Raw genomic sequence first — 22129 nt, 5'->3', positions numbered from 1 at the left:
TCCGACTGTTACCCCTTCGGGGGAGATTTGCTTGCTGCCAGATTTTGCGGGCCAACTTCAAACGGCAGTCTCTAAGGTGATCCATGCTTTACCACTTTCTGCTAAGCGCAAGCAACAACAATGTCTCCTCCAAAAAGAAACTGGTTGGATATACTGCTTGCACACATGTGCACCTTTTGGGTTAAATGAAAAACTTGAATTTGCTTCTTTTTTGTAATACCCTTGATTTGGTATTATTTATATATATTTTAATAATAATTTTTCTCTTGTCTTTTGGTCTGGTCATCATTTTGATGAGTGATGTACTTTCGCTTTTTAACCATAGATGAAGTAATTCTACCAAATTATGTCCTTTATTTTTTAATAAGGCCTGTTCTTTGGTTAATTTGGTCTAGTGGACTAGGACTGTTTCAAAATAATTGAACATTTCGATACCTTTTAGGTTCCAGGTTCGAACCTTCGCCTCAATAATAAATAAATAATAAAAAAAGCTTCCTTGATGAAATTCTCTTTGTTGTATCTATTGTCCCATAATTTGGGCGTTGTACTCCATATTTCTAAAATTACCCAAATTTCTGAGGTTTGCCTGTAAATCCATGTGTTAGATTTAATTGGCAATCGGGTCTTTATGCCTATTGGCTTTAGACTACCACCATATGTGGTTCCCCTGCTTAGATGAGTGGGTTAAGACTAGTGTAGCTAGCTTTTTCTCAGGTTAGGGAGCTTTGAGGTCTTAGGTTCGATCCTGCAGCGGTCTCTAAAAATACGAATACATTTCTTTATATATTTTTGACCTCTGCGGTAACAAATTGTCCGGTTCTAGTTACAAAAATATACTTTGTTTGACACTGACAAAACTCTGTGTTTTAGGACTTTATAATTGAACCCTTATCGGTGCCCTCTGTGCATTTGGGGCTACTTTCACTTATTGGTTCCGCCCCCAGCAATATCATTCACACGATTTTTTGTTTTACTTGAAATTTGTTTGCATGCGTTCTAAAATACCCAGTTTTATTACTTAATGTATGTTACGTAGGAATTGTGTAAATATATATCATGTAAATTATTGTTTCATTGTTGCATTTATACTTTCATTGATCCCCGGAGGCGTGTTTTAATTTGGCCTATAAAAGGCCGGATTTAGGACTATGACGTCAGCCCTGAGGAAGTCCCTGTCAGTCAAGGGGATGAAACGCGCGTAGGCAGTTGCAGCAGCTGATCTCTCTGATGAGACACCTACCTGTGGGATTCGTTTTTACTTTTGGATTGGTCTAAGTGACTTATTGTTTGTTCTCAACTCCAACACTTACCGGATTGCAGCAGCTCAAGGATCCAGCATCTCACCATTTTGAAAAAGACTGTGAGTGCACGAGAAATATTATTTCATACAGGCAGTGGAAATTTACATCTTCTTTCCTCCCGCAAAATAAGTGGATGCCTGGTTTGCGCTTCTCACAGCCGGTCTGGAAGGACTGATTATCAGCTATCTTTTTCTTATGCTGTTGATTCATATTGAAATTGTATCACACTGTTTAAACTTGCTGCGCAATACCCATCTTTAAACACATAGATCCTATGCTTATATCATGACAGTATTAACCCTTTCATTTGGGACTGTCCTCTGATTTTGGTGTTGTGTTTGAGACTTGGTATAGTGAAATTGCTGTACATGTGTCACTCTTTGCATAACCATTGAAATTGTGGTTTTATTTTCAACTCTGGCTTTATGTCTAAGTGAACTCCATAGATCCTCAAGATATTACTATGACAACATCACCCTTGTATAACCAAAATTTTGGGGTTGTCCTCTGATAGAGGTGTTGCAGGTTCACTATTATTTTAAGCCATTTTATAAGTTATGCTTATATATATGACAAAATTTCCCATGAGACGTCTCTCTTAGATATCAAGCTTTATATATAATTTTTTGGTTTTATATTTTAAGTTTTCACTAATTTTTTCTTTTTGTAAATAATAAACTATTGGTGCTTTGAACGCATGCTAGTTGTCAAGTTAATTCTTTGTATCCACCAGGCTCCACACTCATCTCTATATATAGATATTTAGGATTTTACTCATATCAATTTTCCTAAATGTGTAGTGAAGAGTGCTGAATTCCCTATCTTTTTATATGGATCACTTATCCTTATTTTCTTTCTCCATATATCTTTTTGATTATAGTATTATAGGGTCTGCACCTCTGTTATAATTATACACATATCCAGAATTATTTTTAACAGCTCCCTTATCCCCATGTTTCTAGTCGGACATGACTTCTAAACTGAAGTTACTGTCCCTGCCCTTTCAAGGTAATATTCTGTTCGGTCCAGGCCTGGACTCGATTATATCCACGGTTATGGGAGGCAAGGGCGCCTTCCTGCCCCAGGATAAGAAGGCTAGACCTAAGGGTTCTAATTTTTTTCATTTTCGTGCAGAAAAGGCCCAGCGCCAGCAGCCTGCCGCGAAGGCGGAACAACCTAAGGGAGCCTGGAAGCCTGCTCAGGCTTGGAACAAGTCTAAGCAGAACAAGAAGCCCGCCGAAACTAAATCTGTATGATGGGGCGGCCCCCGACAGGTCTACGGACCAACTAGGGGGCAGATTGTCTCGCTTCTCCGACGCCTGTTTGCCGGATGTTTAGGAACCTTGGGTTCTGGAGGTTGTCACTCACGGTTACAGGATAGAATTCAGGTCCCTTCCGCCCAGGGGCAGATTCCTTGTTTCAAACCTGTCTTCAAAACCGGAAAAGAGAGAGGCCTTTCTAGAGTGTGTGAGGGATCTCTCATCTCTAGGCGTTATCGTACCAGTACCCCATGCAGAAAGGGGTCTAGGGTACTATTCAAATCTGTCTGTGGTTCCAAAGAAGGAGGTTCTGCCCGATTTTGGATTTAAAGTGTTTAAACAAGTTCCTGTCCTTTCCATCGTTCAAAATGGAAACGATCAGTTCCATTTTGCCTCTAGTTCAAGAGGGGCAGTTCATGACCACAATAGACTTGAAAGATGCCTACCTGCATATTCCAATTCACAAGGACCATTTCAAATTTCTCAGATTTGTGTTTCTGGACCAATACTTTCAATTTGTGGCCCTTCCTTTCAGTCTTGTGACGGCCCCGAGAGTCTTCATGAAGGTTCTGGGGACCCTGTTTGCAGTGGCCAGATCCAGAGGTATTGCGGCGGCGCCCTACCTGGACGACATTCTAGTTCAGGCACCGTCCTTTTTTCTGGCAGAAGCCAACTCAAGGGCTCTGCTTCTGTTACTTCAATCTCACGGTTGAAAGATCAACTCTGGAAAAAGCTCCCTGGTTCCCAGCAACAGGGTGGAGTTTCTGGGCACGATTCTAGACTCCGCGTCCATGAAGATATTCCTCACAGATCAGCGACCCAGGAAGATTGCGTTTTCCTGTCTTGCCCTTCAGTCCTCAAGGAGTCCCTCAGTGGCTCAGTGTATAGAGGTGATTAGGCTCATGGTCTCCAGCATAGACGTCATTCCTTTCACAAGATTTCGTCTCAGACCTTTTCAACTGTGCATGTTGAGACAGTGGAACGGCGATCATTCCGATCTGTTACAGCTGATATCCATGGATGCGCGGACACTGACTTCCCTCTCATGGTGGATCCATCTGGTCCAGTTGTCCATGGGGACATCCTTCTTGAGACCGTCCTGGGAAATTGTGACCACGGACGTGTCTGACGGGATTGGGAGCTGTTTGGGATGCCAGGATGGCACAGGGAAAATGGTCTTGACTGGAGTCTCTTCTTCCTTTAAATATCCTGGAACTGTGAGAGATCTACAATGCTTTGAAGGCATGGCCCTGTCTGGGGGATTGCAACTTCATCAGGTTCCAGACGGACAACATTACCTCGGTGGCATACATCAACCACATGGGGGGTACGAGGAGCTTCCTGGCAATTAGGGAGGTGTCTCGGATTCTGGAGTGGGCGGAGGCCCACAGCTGTTCGCTCTCAGCGATCCACATCCCTGAAGTGGACAACTGGGAAGTGGACTTTCTCAGCAGGAAAACCTTTCATCCGGGAGAATGGTCTCTTCACCCCGAGGTGTTTGCAGAGATTTGTCTCAGATGGGGGACGTCAGAGATTGATCTCATGGCATCCCAATTAAATTTCAAGCTTCCCTGATACGGTTCGAGGTCGAGGGACCCCCAAGCGGAGCTGATAGATGCATTGGCGGTTCCTTGGGAGTTCAGCCTAGTGTACATTTTTCCTCCGATTCCGCTTCTACCTCATATAGTGGCACGCATAAAGCGGACGAGAGCTTCGTCCATTCTGATTGCTCCTTCATGGCCATGGAGGACGTGGTTTGCGGATCTGGTGGAGATGTCATCCTCTCCGCCGTGGAGGTTACCCTGTCGCTGGGATCTGCTGGAACAGTGTCCTTTTCAACATTGGAATCTAGATTCTCTGAAGCTGACTGCGTGGAGATTGAACGCTTAGTCCTAGCCAAGAGAGGGTTTTCTGAAACCGTGATTGATGCTCTAGTTCAGGCGAGGAAGCCTGTTACTCGGCGCATCTACCATAAGGTGTGGAACGTTTACTTGTCCTGGTGTGAGAGACATGGATATCCTTGGCACAAGGTGAAGGTATCCAGGATTTTGTCCTTTCTCCAAGAAGGTTTGGAGAAGGGTCTTGCCACTAGTTCCTTGAAGGGACAGATTTCGGCTCTTTCCGTGTTGTTGCATAGGAAGCTCGCTGAGCTTCCTGACATTCAATCTTTTGTTCAGGCCCTGTCTAGAATCAGGCATGTTTTTCGGCAGTCTGCTCCCCCATGGAGCTTGAATTTGGTCCTTAAGGTTTTACAGCGGGCTCCCTTTGAGCCTATGAATTCTCTTGAAGATCCTGTCTTGGAAGGTTCTCTTCCTGTTAGCCATTGCGTCGGTCCGCAGAGTTTCCAAACTGGCGGCTTTGCAACATGAGCCCCCTTATCTGGTGTTTCATGCGGATAAAAGTCTGTCCTTCGCACTGGCTTGGGATTTCTTCCCATGGTGGTGTCTGACCATAACATCAATTAGGAAATTGTTGTTCCTTCTTTGTGCCCTAGCCCCTCTTCATCTAAGGAGAGGCTACTTCATAATCTGGATGTGGTTCGTGCCTTGAAGTTCTATCTTCAGACGACTAAAGATTTCAGACAATCTAACTCTTTTTGTAGTCTATTAGGGGAAGTGCAGGGGTCAGCGGGCCTCTGCTACTGCTTTGTCCTCTTGGTTGAGGAGCTTGATCCGCCTCACCTATGAGACGGCGGGACTCAAGCCCCCTCAGAGGATTACGGCTCATTCCACTAGACTAGAGCAGTGGCTTCATCTTGGGCCTTCAAAAATGATGCTTCTATGGAGATTTGTAAGGCGGCTACCTGGTCCTCCTTGCATACTTTCACAAAGTTTTACAAATTTTACGGCTTTGCTTCTGCGGAAGCTGTTTTTGGGAGAAAGTTTCTACAGGCTGTGGTGCCCTCAGTTTAAGGGCCCGTCTTTACCCTCCCGGTTTCATTCAGTGTCCTCTAGAGCTTGGGTATATGTTTCCTAAAAATAATGAATGAAGCCGTGGACTCTCCTCCCCTTTAGATGGAAAACATAAATTATGCTTACCTGATAATTTAATTTCCATCGTGGGGAGGAGAGTCCACGGCTCCCACCCGTATCTCCGGTGGGGGCCCTAAATTTAATATTTTCTTCTGGCACCATTTATACCCTGATATTTCTCCTACTGTTCCTTGTTCCCCTCGGCAGAATGACTGGGGGATGAGGGGAGTGGGGGAGGTATTTAAGCCTTTGGCTTTGGTGTCTTTGCCTCCTCCTGGTGGCCAGTTTCTTAATTCCCATAAGTAATGAATGAAGCCGTGGACTCTCCTCCCCACAATGGAAATGAAATTATCAGGTAAGCATAATTTATGTTTTTGCTTTTAGAATGCACCGCCAAAATGTCTTATGTTGGTTTGGATACATACTCGCCATTTGGGTGATGTGCCAGGGGATGTAAAGTGTAGCTCTGTCTGATCTTCTCAAGTAGGCGTCCAGTTAAACAGGTCATTCAAGAGCCGCTAGTCACAGCCACTCATACTGAACCCTGCAGTACAGCTATGAACATTATGTATTTCCTGGTTTGGGCATCAAAGTGTTGTAAAGTACAGAGACTCTTCAGGACTCTCTTACTTCACAGAATCATTCAATGGAAATAAAGGGTCTACATGAAACCCTTTATTGCCTCTGTCTGTAAAATGTTTAACAATACTTATTTCAGTGAGTCCTTACACACAGTTTTACCACATGTGAGCATATTACTTTACACTTGCTATGGTCCCCTGTTTGATCGCCCTATGTTGTACCAGCTCTAAGGGGCCACTAAGTTTTAAGGTCTAGGTTAAAAAGAGCATAGAGATTGTCAGCACCAAGAACTTTGTCAGTAATAATCTACTCCTGTCGACCAGTAATATTGTTAGACTTCCGCTAATATACGTGATTGTGTGTCTTCCAGGCCTCTTGCTACCTAAAGCAAGGCAAGTACAAAGCGGCTGAGCAGCTGTACAAGGACATACTCACACAGGCTCATGTCAAGGAGTTTGGGTCCGTGGATGGTGAGTTACATATGGTCACCAATCTGCTAAAGATAAAATCCTGCCCCCCCCCCCCACACCACCCCGAGAGCAGAACATTTTATTGTACTGCAGCACTCGCTGCACTCATTTGTAGCTTTGGCCTATAGTACTGTATGCTCTTGGTGGTGTAGACAGGGGATTCTTGTTCTGTATGCTGGGGGTTGTAGGCTGGGGCCGCTAGTACCGTGTACTATGGGAGTGTAGGCTGGGGCCTCTGGTACCGTATGCTATGGGAGTATAGGCTGGGGCCTCTAGTACCGTATGCTATGGGAGTGTAGGCTGGTGCCTCTGGTACAGTATGCTATGGGAGTGTAGGCTGGTGCCTCTGGTACAGTATGCTATGGGAGTGTAGGCTGGGGCCTCTAGTACCGTATGCTATGGGAGTGTAGGCTGGTGCCTCTGGTACAGTATGCTATGGGAGTGTAGGCTGGGGCCTCTGGTACCGTTTGCTATGGGAGTGTAGGCTGGGGCCTCTAGTACTGTATGCTATGGGAGTGTAGGCTGGGGCCTCTAGTACCTATGCTAGAGGACTGTAGGCTGGGGCCTCTAATACAGTGTGCTAGAGGGGTGTAGATTGGGGTCGCTAGTACCATGGGCTATAGGATTGTAGGCTGGGGCCTCTACTACAGTGTGTTAAAGGGGAGTGTAGGCTGGAGCCTCTAGTACTGTATGCTATGGGAGTGTAGGCTGGGGTCTCTAGTACTGTATGCTATGGGAGTGTAAGCTGCGGTCTCTAGTACTGTATGCTATGGGAGTGTAGGCTGTGGCCTCTGGTACTGTATGCTAGAGGTCTTTAGGCTGTGACCTCTAGTACTGTATGCTATGGGAGTGGAGTCTAGGGCCTCTGGTACTGTGTGCTAGGTGGGTGTAGATTGGGTTCTCTAGTACTGTATGCTAGGTGGGTGTAGACTGGGAGCTCTAGTACTGTATGCTAGGTGGGTGTCGGCTGGCGCACCAGACATTTGCCCTATAACTCTCTTTCTTTTAGATGACCACAAGCCCATCTGGATGCATGCAGAGGAGAGGGAGGAGCTGAGCAAGGTAAATACCACACATGTATTCTTTGCCTTGGTCTTTGGTGTCTGATGTGGTCTGCTTGTTGGTTGGTCTTTTGGTGTCTTGTGTGGTCTGCTTGTTGGTTGTTCTTTTGGTGTCTGGTGTGGTCTGCTTGTTGGTTGGTCTTTTGTTGTCTGGTGTGGTCTTATTGGTTGGTCTTTTGGTGTCTGGTGTGGTCTGCTTGTTGTTTGGTCTTTTGCTGTCTGGTGTGGTCTGCTTGTGGGTCGGTCTTTTGGTGTCTGGTGTGGTCTGCTTGTGGGTTGGTCTTTTGGTGTCTGGTGTGGTCTGCTTGTGGGTTGGTCTTTTGGTGTCTGGTGTGGTCTGCTTGCTGGTTGGTCTTTTGCTGTCTGGTGTGGTCTGCCTGTTGGATGGTCTTTTGGTGTCTGCTTGTTGGTTGGTCTTTTGCTGTCTGTGTGGTCTGCTTTTTGTATGGTCTTTTGGTGTCTGGTGTGGACTGCTTGTTGGTTGGTCTTTTGGTGGTTGGTGTGGTCTGCTTGTTGGTTGGTCTTTTGCTGTCTGGTGTGGTCTGCTTGTGGGTCGGTCTTTTGGTGTCTGGTGTGGTCTGCTTGTAGGTCAGTCTTTTGGTGTCTGGTGTGGTCTGCTTGTTGGTTGGTCTTTTGCTTTCTGGTGTGGTCTGCTTGTTGGTTGGTCTTTTGGTGTCTGGTGTGGTCTGCTTGTTGGTTGGTCTTTTGATGTCTGCTTGTTGGTTGGTCTTTTGGTGTCTGATGTGGTGTGTTTGTTGGTTGGTCTTTTGATGTCTGGTGTTGTCTGCTTGTTGGTTGGTCTTGGTGTCTGGATTGGTCTGCTTGTTGGTCAGTCTTTTGGTGTCTGGTGTGGTCTGCTTGTTGGTTGGTCTTTTTGTGTCTGTTGCGGTCTGCTTGTTGGTTGGTGTTTTGATGTCTGCTTGTTGGTTGGTCTTGGTGTCTGGAGTGGTCTGCTTGTTGGTTGGTCTTTTGGTGTCTGCTTGTTAGATAGTCTTTGGTGTCTGGTGTGGTCTGCTTGTTGGTTGATATTTTGGTGTCTGATGTGGTCTGCTTGTTGGTTGGTCTTTTGGGATCTCGTGTGGTCTGCTTGTTGGTTGGTCTTTTGGTGTCTGTTGCGGTCTGCTTGTTGGTTGGTCTTTTGGTGTCTGTTGCGGTCTGCTTGTAGGTCGGTCTTTTGGTTTCTGATGTGGTCTGTTTGTTGGTTGGTCTTTTGCTGTCTGGTGTGGTCTGCTTGTTGGTTGGTCTTTTGCTGTCTGGTGTGGTCTGCTTGTTGGTTGGTCTTTTGCTGTCTGGTGTGGTCTGCTTGTTGGTTGGTCTTTTGGGATCTCGTGTGGTCTACTTGTTGGTTGGTCTTTTGGTTTCTGTTGCGGTCTGCTTGTTGGTTGGTCTTTTATGTCTGCTTGTTGGTTGGTCTTTTGGTGTCTGGTGTGGTCTGCTTGTAGGTCAGTCTTTTGGTGTCTGGTGTGGTCTGCTTGTTGGTTGGTCTTTTGCTGTCTGGTGTGGTCTGCTTGTTGGTTGGTCTTTTGCTGTCTGGTGTGGTCTGCTTGTTGGTTGGTCTTTTGATGTCTGCTTGTTGGTTGGTCTTTTGGTGTCTGATGTGGTCTGTTTGTTGGTTGGTCTTTTGATGTCTGGTGTTGTCTGCTTGTTGGTTGGTCTTTTGGGATCTTGTGTGGTCTGCTTGTTGGTTGGTCTTTTGGTGTCTGTTGCGGTCTACTTGTTGGTTGGTCTTTTATGTCTGCTTGTTGGTTGGTCTTTTGGTGTCTGGTGTGGTCTGCTTGTAGGTCAGTCTTTTGGTGTCTGGTGTGGTCTGCTTGTTGGTTGGTCTTTTGGTGTCTGGTGTGGTCTGCTTGTTGGTCAGTCTTTTGGTGTCTGGTGTTGTCTGCTTGTTGGTTGGTCTTTTGGTGTCTGGTGTGCTCTGCTTGTTGGTTGGTCTTTTGATGTCTGTTTGTTGGTTGGTCTTTTGGTGTCTGGTGTTATCTGCTTGTTGGTCAGTCTTTTGGTGTCTGGTGTGGTCTGCTTGTTGGTTGGTCTTTTGGTGTCTGTTGCAGTCTGCTTGTTGGTTGGTCTTTTGATGTCTGCTTGTTGGTTTGTCTTTTGGTGTCTGGTGTTTGATGTTTGGTGTTGTCTGCTTGTTGGTTGGTCTTGGTGTCTGGAGTGGTCTGCTTGTAGGTTGGTCTTTTGGTGTCTGCTTGTTAGATAGTCTTTGGTGTCTGGTGTGGTCTGCTCGTTGGTTGATATTTTGGTGTCTGATGTGGTCTGCTTGTTGGTTGGTCTTTTGGGATCTCGTGTGGTCTGCTTTTTGGTTGGTCTTTTGGTGTCTGTTGCGGTCTGCTTGTAGGTCGGTCTTTTGGTTTCTGATGTGGTCTGTTTGTTGGTTGGTCTTTTGCTGTCTGGTGTGGTCTGCTTGTTGGTTGGTCTTTTGCTGTCTGGTGTGGTCTGCTTGTTGGTTGGTCTTTTGCTGTCTGGTGTGGTCTGCTTGTTGGTTGGTCTTTTGCTGTCTGGTGTGGTGTGCTTGTTGGTTGGTCTTTTGCTGTCTGGTGTGGTCTGCTTGTTGGTTGGTCTTTTGGGATCTCGTGTGGTCTACTTGTTGGTTGGTCTTTTGGTTTCTGTTGCGGTCTGCTTGTTGGTTGGTCTTTTATGTCTGCTTGTTGGTTGGTCTTTTGGTGTCTGGTGTGGTCTGCTTGTAGGTCAGTCTTTTGGTGTCTGGTGTGGTCTGCTTATTGGTTGGTCTTTTGCTGTCTGGTGTGGTCTGCTTGTTGGTTGGTCTTTTGGTGTCTGGTGTGGTCTGCTTGTTGGTTGGTCTTTTGGTGTCTGATGTGGTCTGTTTGTTGGTTGGTCTTTTGATGTCTGGTGTTGTCTGCTTGTTGGTTGGTCTTTTGGGATCTCGTGTGGTCTACTTGTTGGTTGGTCTTTTGGTTTCTGTTGCGGTCTGCTTGTTGGTTGGTCTTTTATGTCTGCTTGTTGGTTGGTCTTTTGGTGTCTGGTGTGGTCTGCTTGTAGGTCAGTCTTTTGGTGTCTGGTGTGGTCTGCTTGTTGGTTGGTCTTTTGCTGTCTGGTGTGGTCTGCTTGTTGGTTGGTCTTTTGGTGTCTGGTGTGGTCTGCTTGTTGGTTGGTCTTTTGGTGTCTGTTGCAGTCTGCTTGTTGGTTGGTCTTTTGATGTCTGCTTGTTGGTTTGTCTTTTGGTGTCTGGTGTTTGATGTTTGGTGTTGTCTGCTTGTTGGTTGGTCTTGGTGTCTGGAGTGGTCTGCTTGTAGGTTGGTCTTTTGGTGTCTGCTTGTTAGATAGTCTTTGGTGTCTGGTGTGGTCTGCTCGTTGGTTGATATTTTGGTGTCTGATGTGGTCTGCTTGTTGGTTGGTCTTTTGGGATCTCGTGTGGTCTGCTTTTTGGTTGGTCTTTTGGTGTCTGTTGCGGTCTGCTTGTAGGTCGGTCTTTTGGTTTCTGATGTGGTCTGTTTGTTGGTTGGTCTTTTGCTGTCTGGTGTGGTCTGCTTGTTGGTTGGTCTTTTGCTGTCTGGTGTGGTCTGCTTGTTGGTTGGTCTTTTGCTGTCTGGTGTGGTCTGCTTGTTGGTTGGTCTTTTGCTGTCTGGTGTGGTGTGCTTGTTGGTTGGTCTTTTGCTGTCTGGTGTGGTCTGCTTGTTGGTTGGTCTTTTGGGATCTCGTGTGGTCTACTTGTTGGTTGGTCTTTTGGTTTCTGTTGCGGTCTGCTTGTTGGTTGGTCTTTTATGTCTGCTTGTTGGTTGGTCTTTTGGTGTCTGGTGTGGTCTGCTTGTAGGTCAGTCTTTTGGTGTCTGGTGTGGTCTGCTTGTTGGTTGGTCTTTTGCTGTCTGGTGTGGTCTGCTTGTTGGTTGGTCTTTTGGTGTCTGGTGTGGTCTGCTTGTTGGTTGGTCTTTTGGTGTCTGATGTGGTCTGTTTGTTGGTTGGTCTTTTGATGTCTGGTGTTGTCTGCTTGTTGGTTGGTCTTTTGGGATCTTGTGTGGTCTGCTTGTTGGTTGGTCTTTTGGTGTCTGTTGCGGTCTACTTGTTGGTTGGTCTTTTATGTCTGCTTGTTGGTTGTTCTTTTGGTGTCTGGTGTGGTCTGCTTGTAGGTCAGTCTTTTGGTGTCTGGTGTGGGCTGCTTGTTGGTTGGTCTTTTGGTGTCTGGTGTGGTCTGCTTGTTGGTCAGTCTTTTGGTGTCTGGTGTTGTCTGCTTGTTGGTTGGTCTTTTGGTGTCTGGTGTGCTCTGCTTGTTGGTTGGTCTTTTGATGTCTGCTTGTTGGTTGGTCTTTTGGTGTCTGATGTGGTCTGTTTGTTGGTTGGTCTTTTGGTGTCTGGTGTTATCTGCTTGTTGGTCAGTCTTTTGGTGTCTGGTGTGGTCTGCTTGTTGGTTGGTCTTTTGGTGTCTGTTGCGGTCTGCTTGTTGGTTGGACTTTTGATGTCTGCTTGTTGGTTTGTCTTTTGGTGTCTGGTGTTTGATGTTTGGTGTTGTCTGCTTGTTGGTTGGTCTTGGTGTCTGGAGTGGTCTGCTTGTAGGTTGGTCTTTTGGTGTCTGCTTGTTAGATAGTCTTTGGTGTCTGGTGTGGTCTGCTCGTTGGTTGATATTTTGGTGTCTGATGTGGTCTGCTTGTTGGTTGGTCTTTTGGGATCTCGTGTGGTCTGCTTTTTGGTTGGTCTTTTGGTGTCTGTTGCGGTCTGCTTGTTGGTTGGTGTTTTAGTGTCTGTTGCGATCTGCTTGTAGGTTAGTCTTTTGGTTTCTGGTGTGGTCTGCTTGTAGGTCGGTCTTTTGGTGTCTGGTGTGGTCTGCTTGTTGGTTGGTCTTTTGCTGTCTGGTGTGGTCTGCTTGTTGGTTGGTCTTTTGCTGTCTGGTGTGGTCTGCTTGTGGATCGGTCTTTTGGTGTCTGGTGTGGTCTGCTTGTTGGTTGGTCTTTTGGGATCTTGTGTGGTCTGCTTGTTGGGTGGTCTTTTGGTGTCTGGTGTGGTCTGCTTGTTGGTTGGTCTTTTGATGTCTGCTTGTTGGTTGGTCTTTTGGTGTCTGATGTGGTCTGTTTGTTGGTTGGTCTTTTGATGTCTGGTGTTGTCTGCTTGTTGGTTGGTCTTTTGGGATCTTGTGTGGTCTGCTTGTTGGTTGGTCTTTTGGTGTCTGTTGCGGTCTACTTGTTGGTTGGTCTTTTATGTCTGCTTGTTGGTTGGTCTTTTGGTGTCTGGTGTGGTCTGCTTGTAGGTCAGTCTTTTGGTGTCTGGTGTGGTCTGCTTGTTGGTTGGTCTTTTGGTGTCTGGTGTGGTCTGCTTGTTGGTCAGTCTTTTGGTGTCTGGTGTTGTCTGCTTGTTGGTTGGTCTTTTGGTGTCTGGTGTGCTCTGCTTGTTGGTTGGTCTTTTGATGTCTGCTTGTTGGTTGGTCTTTTGGTGTCTGATGTGGTCTGTTTGTTGGTTGGTCTTTTGGTGTCTGGTGTTATCTGCTTGTTGGTCAGTCTTTTGGTGTCTGGTGTGGTCTGCTTGTTGGTTGGTCTTTTGGTGTCTGTTGCGGTCTGCTTGTTGGTTGGTCTTTTGATGTCTGCTTGTTGGTTTGTCTTTTGGTGTCTGGTGTTTGATGTTTGGTGTTGTCTGCTTGTTGGTTGGTCTTGGTGTCTGGAGTGGTCTGCTTGTAGGTTGGTCTTTTGGTGTCTGCTTGTTAGATAGTCTTTGGTGTCTGGTGTGGTCTGCTCGTTGGTTGATATTTTGGTGTCTGATGTGGTCTGCTTGTTGGTTGGTCTTTTGGGATCTCGTGTGGTCTGCTTTTTGGTTGGTCTTTTGGTGTCTGTTGCGGTCTGCTTGTTGGTTGGTGTTTTAGTGTCTGTTGCGATCTGCTTGTAGGTCGGTCTTTTGGTTTCTGGTGTGGTCTGCTTGTAGGTCGGTCTTTTGGTGTCTGGTGTGGTCTGCTTGTTGGTTGGTCTTTTGCTGTCTGGTGTGGTCTGCTTGTTGGTTGGTCTTTTGCTGTCTGGTGTGGTCTGCTTGTGGATCGGTCTTTTGGTGTCTGGTGTGGTCTGCTTGTTGGTTGGTCTTTTGGGATCTTGTGTGGTCTGCTTGTTGGGTGGTCTTTTGGTGTCTGTTGCAGTCTGCTTGTTGGTTGGTCTTTTGATGTCTGCTTGTTGGTTGGTCTTTTGGTGTCTGGTGTGGTCTGCTTGTAGGTCAGTCTTTTGGTGTCTGGTGTGGTCTGATTGTTGGTTGGTCTTTTGCTGTCTGGTGTGGTCTGCTTGTTGGTCAGTCTTTTGGTGTCTCGTGTGGTCTGCTTGTTGGTTGGTCTTTTGGTGTCTGCTTGTTGGTTGGTCTTTTGGTGTCTGGTGTGGTCTGCTTGTTTGTTGGTCTTTTGATTATTGGTGTTGTCTGCTTGTTGGTTGGTCTTGGTGTCTGGAGTGGTCTGCTTTTTGGTTGGTCTTTTGGTGTCTGCTTGTTAGATAGTCTTTGGTGTCTGGTGTGGTCTGCTTGTTGGTTGGTCTTTTGATGTCTGCTTGTTGGTTGGTCTTTTGGTGTCTGATGTGGTCTGTTTGTTGGTTGGTCTTTTGATGATTGGTGTTGTCTGCTTGTTGGTTGTTCTTGGTGTCTGGAGTGGTCTGCTTTTTGGTTGGTCTTTTGGTGTCTGCTTGTTAGATAGTCTTTGGTGTCTGGTGTGGTCTGCTTGTTGGTTGATATTTTGGTGTCTGATGTGGTCTGTTTTTTGGTTGGTCTTTTGGGATCTTGTGTGGTCTGCTTGTTGGTTGGTCTTTTGGTGTCTGTTGCGGTCTGCTTGTTGGTTGGTCTTTTGGTGTCTGTTGCGGTCTGCTTGTTGGTTGGTCTTTTATGTCTGCTTGTAGGTCGGTCTTTTGGTTTCTGGTGTGGTCTGCTTGTCGGTTGGTCTTTTGCTGTCTGGTGTAGTCTGCTTGTTGGTTGGTCTTTTGATGTCTGGTGTGGTCTGCTTGTTGGTTGGTCTTTTGATGTCTGGTGTTGTCTGCTTGTTGGATAGTTTTTGGTTTCTGGTGTGGTCTGCTTGTTGGTTGGTCTTTTGCTGTCTGGTGTAGTCTGCTTGTTGGTTGGTCTTTTGATGTCTGGTGTTGTCTGCTTGTTGGATAGTTTTTGGTGTCTTGTGTGGTCTGCTTGTTGGTTGGTCTTTTGGTGTCAGTTGCGGTCTGCTTGTTGGTTGGTCTTTTGGTGTCTGGTGGGGTCTGCTTGTTGGGGTCTGGTGGGGTCTACTTGTTGGTTGGTCTTTTGGTGTCTGGTGTGTACTGCTTGTTGGTTGGTCTTTTGGTGTCTGGTGGAGTCTGCTTGTTGGTTGGTCCTTTGGTATCTCGTCTGGTCTGCTTTTTGGTTGGTCTTTTGGTGCCTGCTTTGGTCTGTTTTGTGTGCTATAGGACGTCACCGGGATGAAAATCTTTGAAGGAAGGATGGGTGTGTTTTCGAGAGGAATGTGATGGGTGATTTGAAGAGACAGGATTGTTTTTTGGTATATTTGGGATGAATAGAAGGTGTTGTTTTTTTATTGGGGTTGTAGAGGGAGTGATGTGATGGAAATACGTTGTTTCTTTCCAATGGCATGTAGAGTCCACAAATCCATTCTAATTACTAGTGGGAATTCAACTCCTGGCCACTAGGAGGCGAAGAACACTCCAGCAAAAGCTTTATGCATCCCTCCCACTTTCCATAATCCACAGTCATTCTTTGCCTTTGTACATCATGGAAGTGTGCAAAGATTGTGTCTGAAGAAAATTATTTAATGGGTAGTTTTCCTGCAAGTAAGGATTGGGGCAATGCTGTGTCCATGTAATCCTCTTTAGTAAGAGTTATGGTGGCTTTTAGCTGTTGGAGGTCGGCAGGGTAGTCCTTGCTTTTCCTCTAACAATTTATGCTAACCCCTGTATTGAAACCAGGGTTGTTTACTCTGCTTTTCGTTCTCTTCAGGTCCCTGTCAGAGGTCATCTGAGTCTGTCATACCTGAGATGTTGTGCCTGCCCTGCAGCTGATGCTCCTAAGATAAGTGCTTATATTCCTTTTAGGTGAGAAGGCCCTAGCTCTTTGGGGGTTAATTCCCTCTTTTGAGTAATGGAGTCTGGCGACAGTTAAAATCTCTTCAAGTTTGTGATTTACTCGAAGGGCAGTAGGTATAGGGCTCTGGGCTGCCGGTTAGGCAGTTAAGGCAACGAGTGTATGTGAAGCAATGTGGGGCACATGTGACATGTTTTCAGAGGGAGATAGGGATATACATCTTTATTCCCTTTATTGTTTATGGACCTAGGAAGAGGTTTATGACAGTCACTTCCTTTTTCACATGCATGGGGTCTCTGTACTAGCTCTTTCCACAGGTAGAATTGCCACTAGGTTGAGGCAAAAATACCTATGATAACTTTTTGGAGGCCGGTTTTGTGAAGCTGACTGGACATCTGTGGCGCAGCTTACATTGCGCCAGTGGAAACTCCTGCCTGGAAGTATTTGTGTGACTTGCAGGTCGCAGGATTTAATCCTGGCTAGCTCTGCTCACTCTTTCATATATCCTGCAAATAGGATCATCCATCCATGAGGGATCCTTAGCAATCAGTATTCGTTGCAATTGCTTGGGCGAAGCTGATATTTTTGGCGCCATTTCGCTTGATCGTTTGGCCTATTAAGTGTAACCGATATCCTTACTGTCTTTAAGCCTTTATTTTCACTATTGTGTGGATGTGTGAAGGGAGAGTAGATAGTCTCTCTATAAAGCTATTCTGATTCCTTTCCGGTAGGGTTGCACCGATACCATTTTTTTTAAGACCGAGTACAAGTACCAATACTTTTTTTCAAATACTCACCGATACCAATTACCAATACTTTTTTTAATGTCATATGACAGTTTACCAAGCACAATACAGACTAATGATTTACGATCGCTTCTTTATAATTATGAACTGTATCTCAAAAGACATTTTGAAATAATAAAACAGTTTTATGTGCTTGTTGTCACAAAGTTCACAGAACATGTTTATAAATAAAAATATTACAATAACATATATTATTAATAACAATTTAAAGGGGTAATTACTGGATGCAATTGTGTTGGGTGCCTATATAACTCATCAATCTGACATTTGTACTTAATACAAAGTAATATAATTTAATCCCCTTTGAGAAAAATGGGGCATTTGCATTTTACTGACTCAACAGAAAATAGGGCTGGTCTTCATATTTTTCCATGGCTGCTTTTTATTCCCAGTCCAGCCCTGGCTAAGGATGTTCCTCAGAGTACAGTATGTTTTGAGCATAATTGTGTGATCTACAGTGATCTCTCCCAGGTAGGCCTCCAGCTGTAAAGTAGCAGCTTTTGGAGCACTGCTCTGACGTACAATAATACAAATAACAGTAATTTGTATTGGCAGAACAGAAGTGAACAATTTTTAGTTAAGTCTCCACTCCAGCTTTAAATAAAATGGGAACATGCAGTTTGAAAAACCCCTCAAGATGGCGTATGGGTAGGAATTGGAGGTATCGGTTTAAGTATCAGTGCATTTGCACAAATACAAGTACTCATGCAAATACTTGGTATCGGCACCGATACTAGTATCGGTATCGGTGCAACCCTACTTTCCGGGCTCTGCCGGCTTGTCGGCCTGTATGCTGCTCATATCTGTGGCTTATATCATATCCGTGGGCGCATTAAGATACATGGTGTCTTCCTTTTATTATGTTTAGTATGGCGCGGTTCATTCAATGCGATGTTAAGCGGAAGGCCGTTATGTGGGCGTGGCCTATTTTCCATGCCGATGATGGCGGGAGATCTCTCTCTTCCTCATACAGAGTTCCCCTTTTAGGCAATGCGCGCCCTTACTTTTAATTTATGCCCTATTCTCCTCCTCCTCCTTTTAGTTACGGTGCGGGCTAAATGTAAGGGGTCTCCTAGTGTTTGTAGGAGCTAGATGAGACTCAGAAGGGGCTGCAGTGACAGGTCTCTGTTTCGCCCAGGTGTCTGTCCTTTTTGGTCAAAGGGTGTGCTATTTGTGTGTCACATACTGTGATCTTCCTTAGTTATTGTCAGTTTCTATGTCTGATTGATATGAAGGGCAACGGTATCATTCACTTAACTAAGGCTGACACTATACCTAATTAGTTTCCATGTCTGACTGATATGAATAGCAGTGGTATCATTCACTTGACTAACGCTGGCGCTATACCTAATTAGTTTACTGACTTTGTGATTGGTGCTTTGACCATTATCTCTTTATGTTCAGGGTATTTGGTTTTGATGTTAGAGCAGCTCCAGGGTGGTGTGTAAAATCCCTGAATATATTCACTTGCTTGAGTGTATTATATGATATCCCCCTCACTGCCATATCCAGTCATTCTCTTGCAACTCTCAACAAAGATGGACGTAGTAAGAGGAGAGTGGTGTATTATAGTTAGTTTTTTAACTTCAATCAAAAGTTTGTTATTTTTTTAATGGTACCGGAGTGTACTGTTTCATCTCAGGCAGCATTAGAAGAAGAATCTGCCTGTGATTTCTATGATCTTAGCAGAAGTAACTAAGATCCACTGCCGTTCTCACATATTCTGAGGAGTGAGGTAACTTCAGAGGGGGAATGGCGTGCAGGTTTTCCTGCAATAAGATGTGCAGTTAACATATTTCTAGGGATGGAATTTGCTAGAAAAATGCTGCTGATACCGGATTAATGTAAGTTAAGCCTTAAATGCAGTGATAGCGACTGGTATCAGGCTTATTAACAGAGATACATACTCTTATAAAAGTGTAATATAAAACGTTTGCTGGCATGTTAATCGTTTTTATATATGTTTGGTGACAAAACTTATTGGGGCCTAGTTTTTTTCCACATGGCTGGCTTGATTTTTGCCTAGAAACAGTTTCCTGAGTCTTTACACTGTTGTAATATGAGTGGGAGGGGCCTTTTTTAGTGCTTTTCTGTGCAGATAAAAATACTGACAGAGACATTCAGCTTCCCTCTGCATGATACAGGACATCTCTGAAGGGCTCAAAAGGCTTCAAAGTCGTGTTTGAGGAGGGTAACAACCACAGTAGACTCTGGCAGTTGTTGTGACTGTGTTTAAAAAACGTTTTTGTCATTTATTATTCCGTTTTTGTTATTAAGGGGTTAATCATCCATTTGCAAGTGGGTGCAATGCTCTGCTGACTTGTTACATACACTGTAAAAATGTTGTTAGTGTAACTGCCTTTTTTCACTGTTATTTCAAATTTTGTCAAAATTTGTTTCTCTTAAAGGCACAGTAACGTTTTTTATATTGCTTGTTAACTTGCTTTAAAGTGTTTTCCAAGCTTGCTAGTCTCATTGCTAGTCTGTACAAACATGTCTGAAACAGAGGATACTTGTTCATTATGTTTAAAAGCCATGGTGGAGCCCCATAGGAGAATGTGTACTAAATGTATTGATTTCACCTTAAACAGTAAAGATCAGTCTTTATCTATAAAAGAATTGTCACCAGAGGGGTCTGTCGAGGGGGAAGTTATGCTGACTAACTCTCCCCACGTGTCGGACCCTTCGCCTCCCGCTCAAGGGACGCACGCTAATATACAACTACATCAGGGACACCCATAGCGATTACTTTGCAGGACATGGCTGCAATCATGAATAATACCCTGTCAGAGGTATTATCCAGATTGCCTGAATTGAGAGGCAAGCGCGATAGCTCTGGGGTTAGACGAGATACAGAGCGCGTAGATGCTGTAAGAGCCATGTCTGATACTGCGTCACAATATGCAGAACCTGAGGACGGAGAGCTTCACTCTGTGGGTGACGTCTCTGAATCGGGGAGACCTGATTCAGAGATTTCTAATTTTAAATTTAAGCTTGAGAACCTCCGTGTATTGCTTGGGGAGGTATTAGCTGCTCTGAATGACTGTGACACAATTGCAGTGCCAGAGAAATTGTGTAGGCTGGATAAATACTATGCAGTGCCGGTGAGTACTGATGTTTTTCCAATACCTAAAAGGCTTACAGAAATTATTAGTAAGGAGTGGGATAGGCCCGGTGTGCCCTTTTCCCCACCTCCTATATTTAGAAAAATGTTTCCAATAGATGCCACTACACGGGACTTATGGCAGACTGTCCCTAAGGTGGAGGGAGCAGTTTCTACTTTAGCAAAGCGTACCACTATCCCGGTTGAGGACAGTTGTGCTTTTTCAGATCCAATGGATAAAAAATTAGAGGGTTACCTTAAGAAAATGTTTATTCAACAAGGTTTTATTTTACAGCCCCTTGCATGCATTGCGCCTGTCACTGCTGCAGCGGCATTCTGGTTTGAGGCCCTGGAAGAGGCCATCCATACAGCTCCATTGACTGAAATTGTTGACAAGCTTAGAACTCTTAAGCTAGCTAACTCATTTGTTTCTGATGCCATTGTTCATTTGACTAAACTAACAGCTAAGAATTCTGGATTCGCCATCCAGGCGCGTAGGGCGCTATGGCTCAAATCCTGGTCAGCTGATGTGACTTCAAAGTCTAAATTACTCAACATTCCTTTCAAGGGGCAGAACTTATTCGGGCCTGGTTTGAAAGAAATTATTGCTGACATTACTGGAGGTAAGGGTCATACCCTTCCTCAGGACAGGGCCAAATCAAAGGCCAAACAGTCTAATTTTCGTGCCTTTCGAAATTTCAAGGCAGGGGCAGCATCAGCTTCCTCTGCTTCAAAACAAGAGGGAACTTTTGCTCAATCCAAGCAGGCCTGAAAACCTAACCAGTCCTGGAACAAGGGCAAGCAGGCCAGAAAGCCTGCTGCTGCCTCTAAGACAGCATGAAGGAGCGGCCCCCTATCCGACAACGGATCTAGTAGGGGGCAGACTCTCTCTCTTCGCCCAGGCGTGGGCAAGAGATGTTCAGGATCCCTGGGCGTTGGAGATCATATCTCAGGGATATCTTCTGGACTTCAAAGCTTCTCCTCCACAAGGGAGATTTCACCTTTCAAGATTATCTGCAAACCAGATAAAGAAAGAGGCATTCCTATGCTGCGTACAAGATCTCCTTGTAATGGGAGTGATCCATCCAGTTCCGCGGACGGAACAAGGACAGGGGTTTTATTCAAATCTGTTTGTGGTTCCCAAAAAAGAGGGAACCTTCAGACCAATTTTGGATTTAAAGATCCTAAACAAATTCCTCAGAGTTCCGTCATTCAAGATGGAAACTATTCGAACCATTTTACCCATGATCCAAGAGGGTCAGTACATGACCACAGTGGACTTAAAGGATGCCTACCTTCACGTTCCGATTCACAAGAATCATCATCAGTTCCTGAGGTTTGCCTTTCTAGACAGGCATTACCAATTTGTAGCTCTTCCATTCGGGTTGGCTACAGCCCCAAGAATTTTTACAAAGGTATTGGGCTCACTTCTGGCGGTCCTAAGACCGCGAGGCATAGCGGTGGCTCCTTACCTGGACGACATCCTGATACAGGCGTCAAGCTTTCAAATTGCCAAATCTCATACAGAGATAGTTCTGGCATTCCTGAGGTCGCATGGGTGGAAAGTGAACAAAGAAAAGAGTTCTCTATCTCCTCTCACAAGGGTTTCCTTCCTAGGGACTCTAATAGATTCTGTAGAAATGAAAATTTACCTGACGGAGTCCAGGTTATCAAAACTTCTAAATGCTTGCCGTGTTCTTCACTCCATTCCGCGCCCCACGGTGGCTCAGTGCATGGAAGTAATTGGCTTAATGGTAGCGGCGATGGACATAGTGCCATTCGCGCGCCTGCATCTCAGACCGCTGCAATTATGCATGCTCAGTCAGTGGAATGGGGATTACACAGATTTGTCCCCTCTACTAAATCTGGATCAGGAAACCAGAGATTCTCTTCTCTGGTGGTTATCTCGGGCCAATCTGTCCAAGGGTATGACCTTTCGCAGACCAGATTGGACAATTGTAACAGATGCCAGCCTTTTAGGTTGGGGTGCAGTCTGGAACTCCCTGAAGGCTCAGGGTTCATGGACTCAGGAGGAGAAACTCCTCCCAATAAATATTCTGGAGTTAAGAGCAATATTCAATGCTCTTCTGGCTTGGCCTCAGCTAGCAACACTGAGGTTCATCAGATTTCAGTCGGACAACATCACGACTGTGGCTTACATCAACCATCAAGGGGGAACCAGGAGTTCCCTAGCGATGTCAGAAGTCTCCAAGATAATTCGCTGGGCATAGACTCACTCTTGCCACCTGTCAGCGATCCATATCCCAGGTGTAGAGAACTGGGAGGCGGATTTTCTAAGTCGTCAGACTTTTCATCCGGGAGAATGGGAACTCCATCCGGAGGTGTTTGCTCAATTGGTTCTCCGTTGGGGCAAACCAGAATTGGATCTCATAGCGTCTCGCCAGAACGCCAAGCTTCCTTGTTACGGATCCAGGTCCAGGGACCCAGAAGCGGCACTGATAGATGCTCTAGCAGCGCCTTGGTTCTTCAACCTGGCTTATGTGTTTCCACCGTTTCCTCTGCTCCCTTGTCTGATTGCCAAAATCAAACAGGAAAGAGCATCAGTGATATTGATAGCGCCTGCGTGGCCACGCAGGACCTGGTATG

At 45.4% G+C, this 22129-nt stretch overlaps 1 protein-coding gene across 2 annotated transcripts in view; it reads left to right on the top strand.

Annotated features, from left to right (window-relative positions):
• The window catches only part of KLC4 (kinesin light chain 4), a 253008-nt gene that overhangs the window by 108566 nt on the left and 122313 nt on the right, over positions 1-22129 (top strand). For both annotated transcript variants that reach the window (XM_053712779.1, XM_053712781.1), the window contains exons 8-9: positions 6485-6584; positions 7594-7646. In XM_053712779.1, the coding sequence (XP_053568754.1) occupies positions 6485-6584; positions 7594-7646 (153 nt within the window). The remainder of the gene's footprint in view (positions 1-6484; positions 6585-7593; positions 7647-22129) is intronic.

This window comes from Bombina bombina, chromosome 4 (assembly GCF_027579735.1).
Source record: "Bombina bombina isolate aBomBom1 chromosome 4, aBomBom1.pri, whole genome shotgun sequence".
Lineage (NCBI taxonomy): Eukaryota > Metazoa > Chordata > Amphibia > Anura > Bombinatoridae > Bombina > Bombina bombina.
Note: the sequence above shows the minus strand (reverse complement) of the source record. Positions and strands in the feature narration are given on the sequence as shown.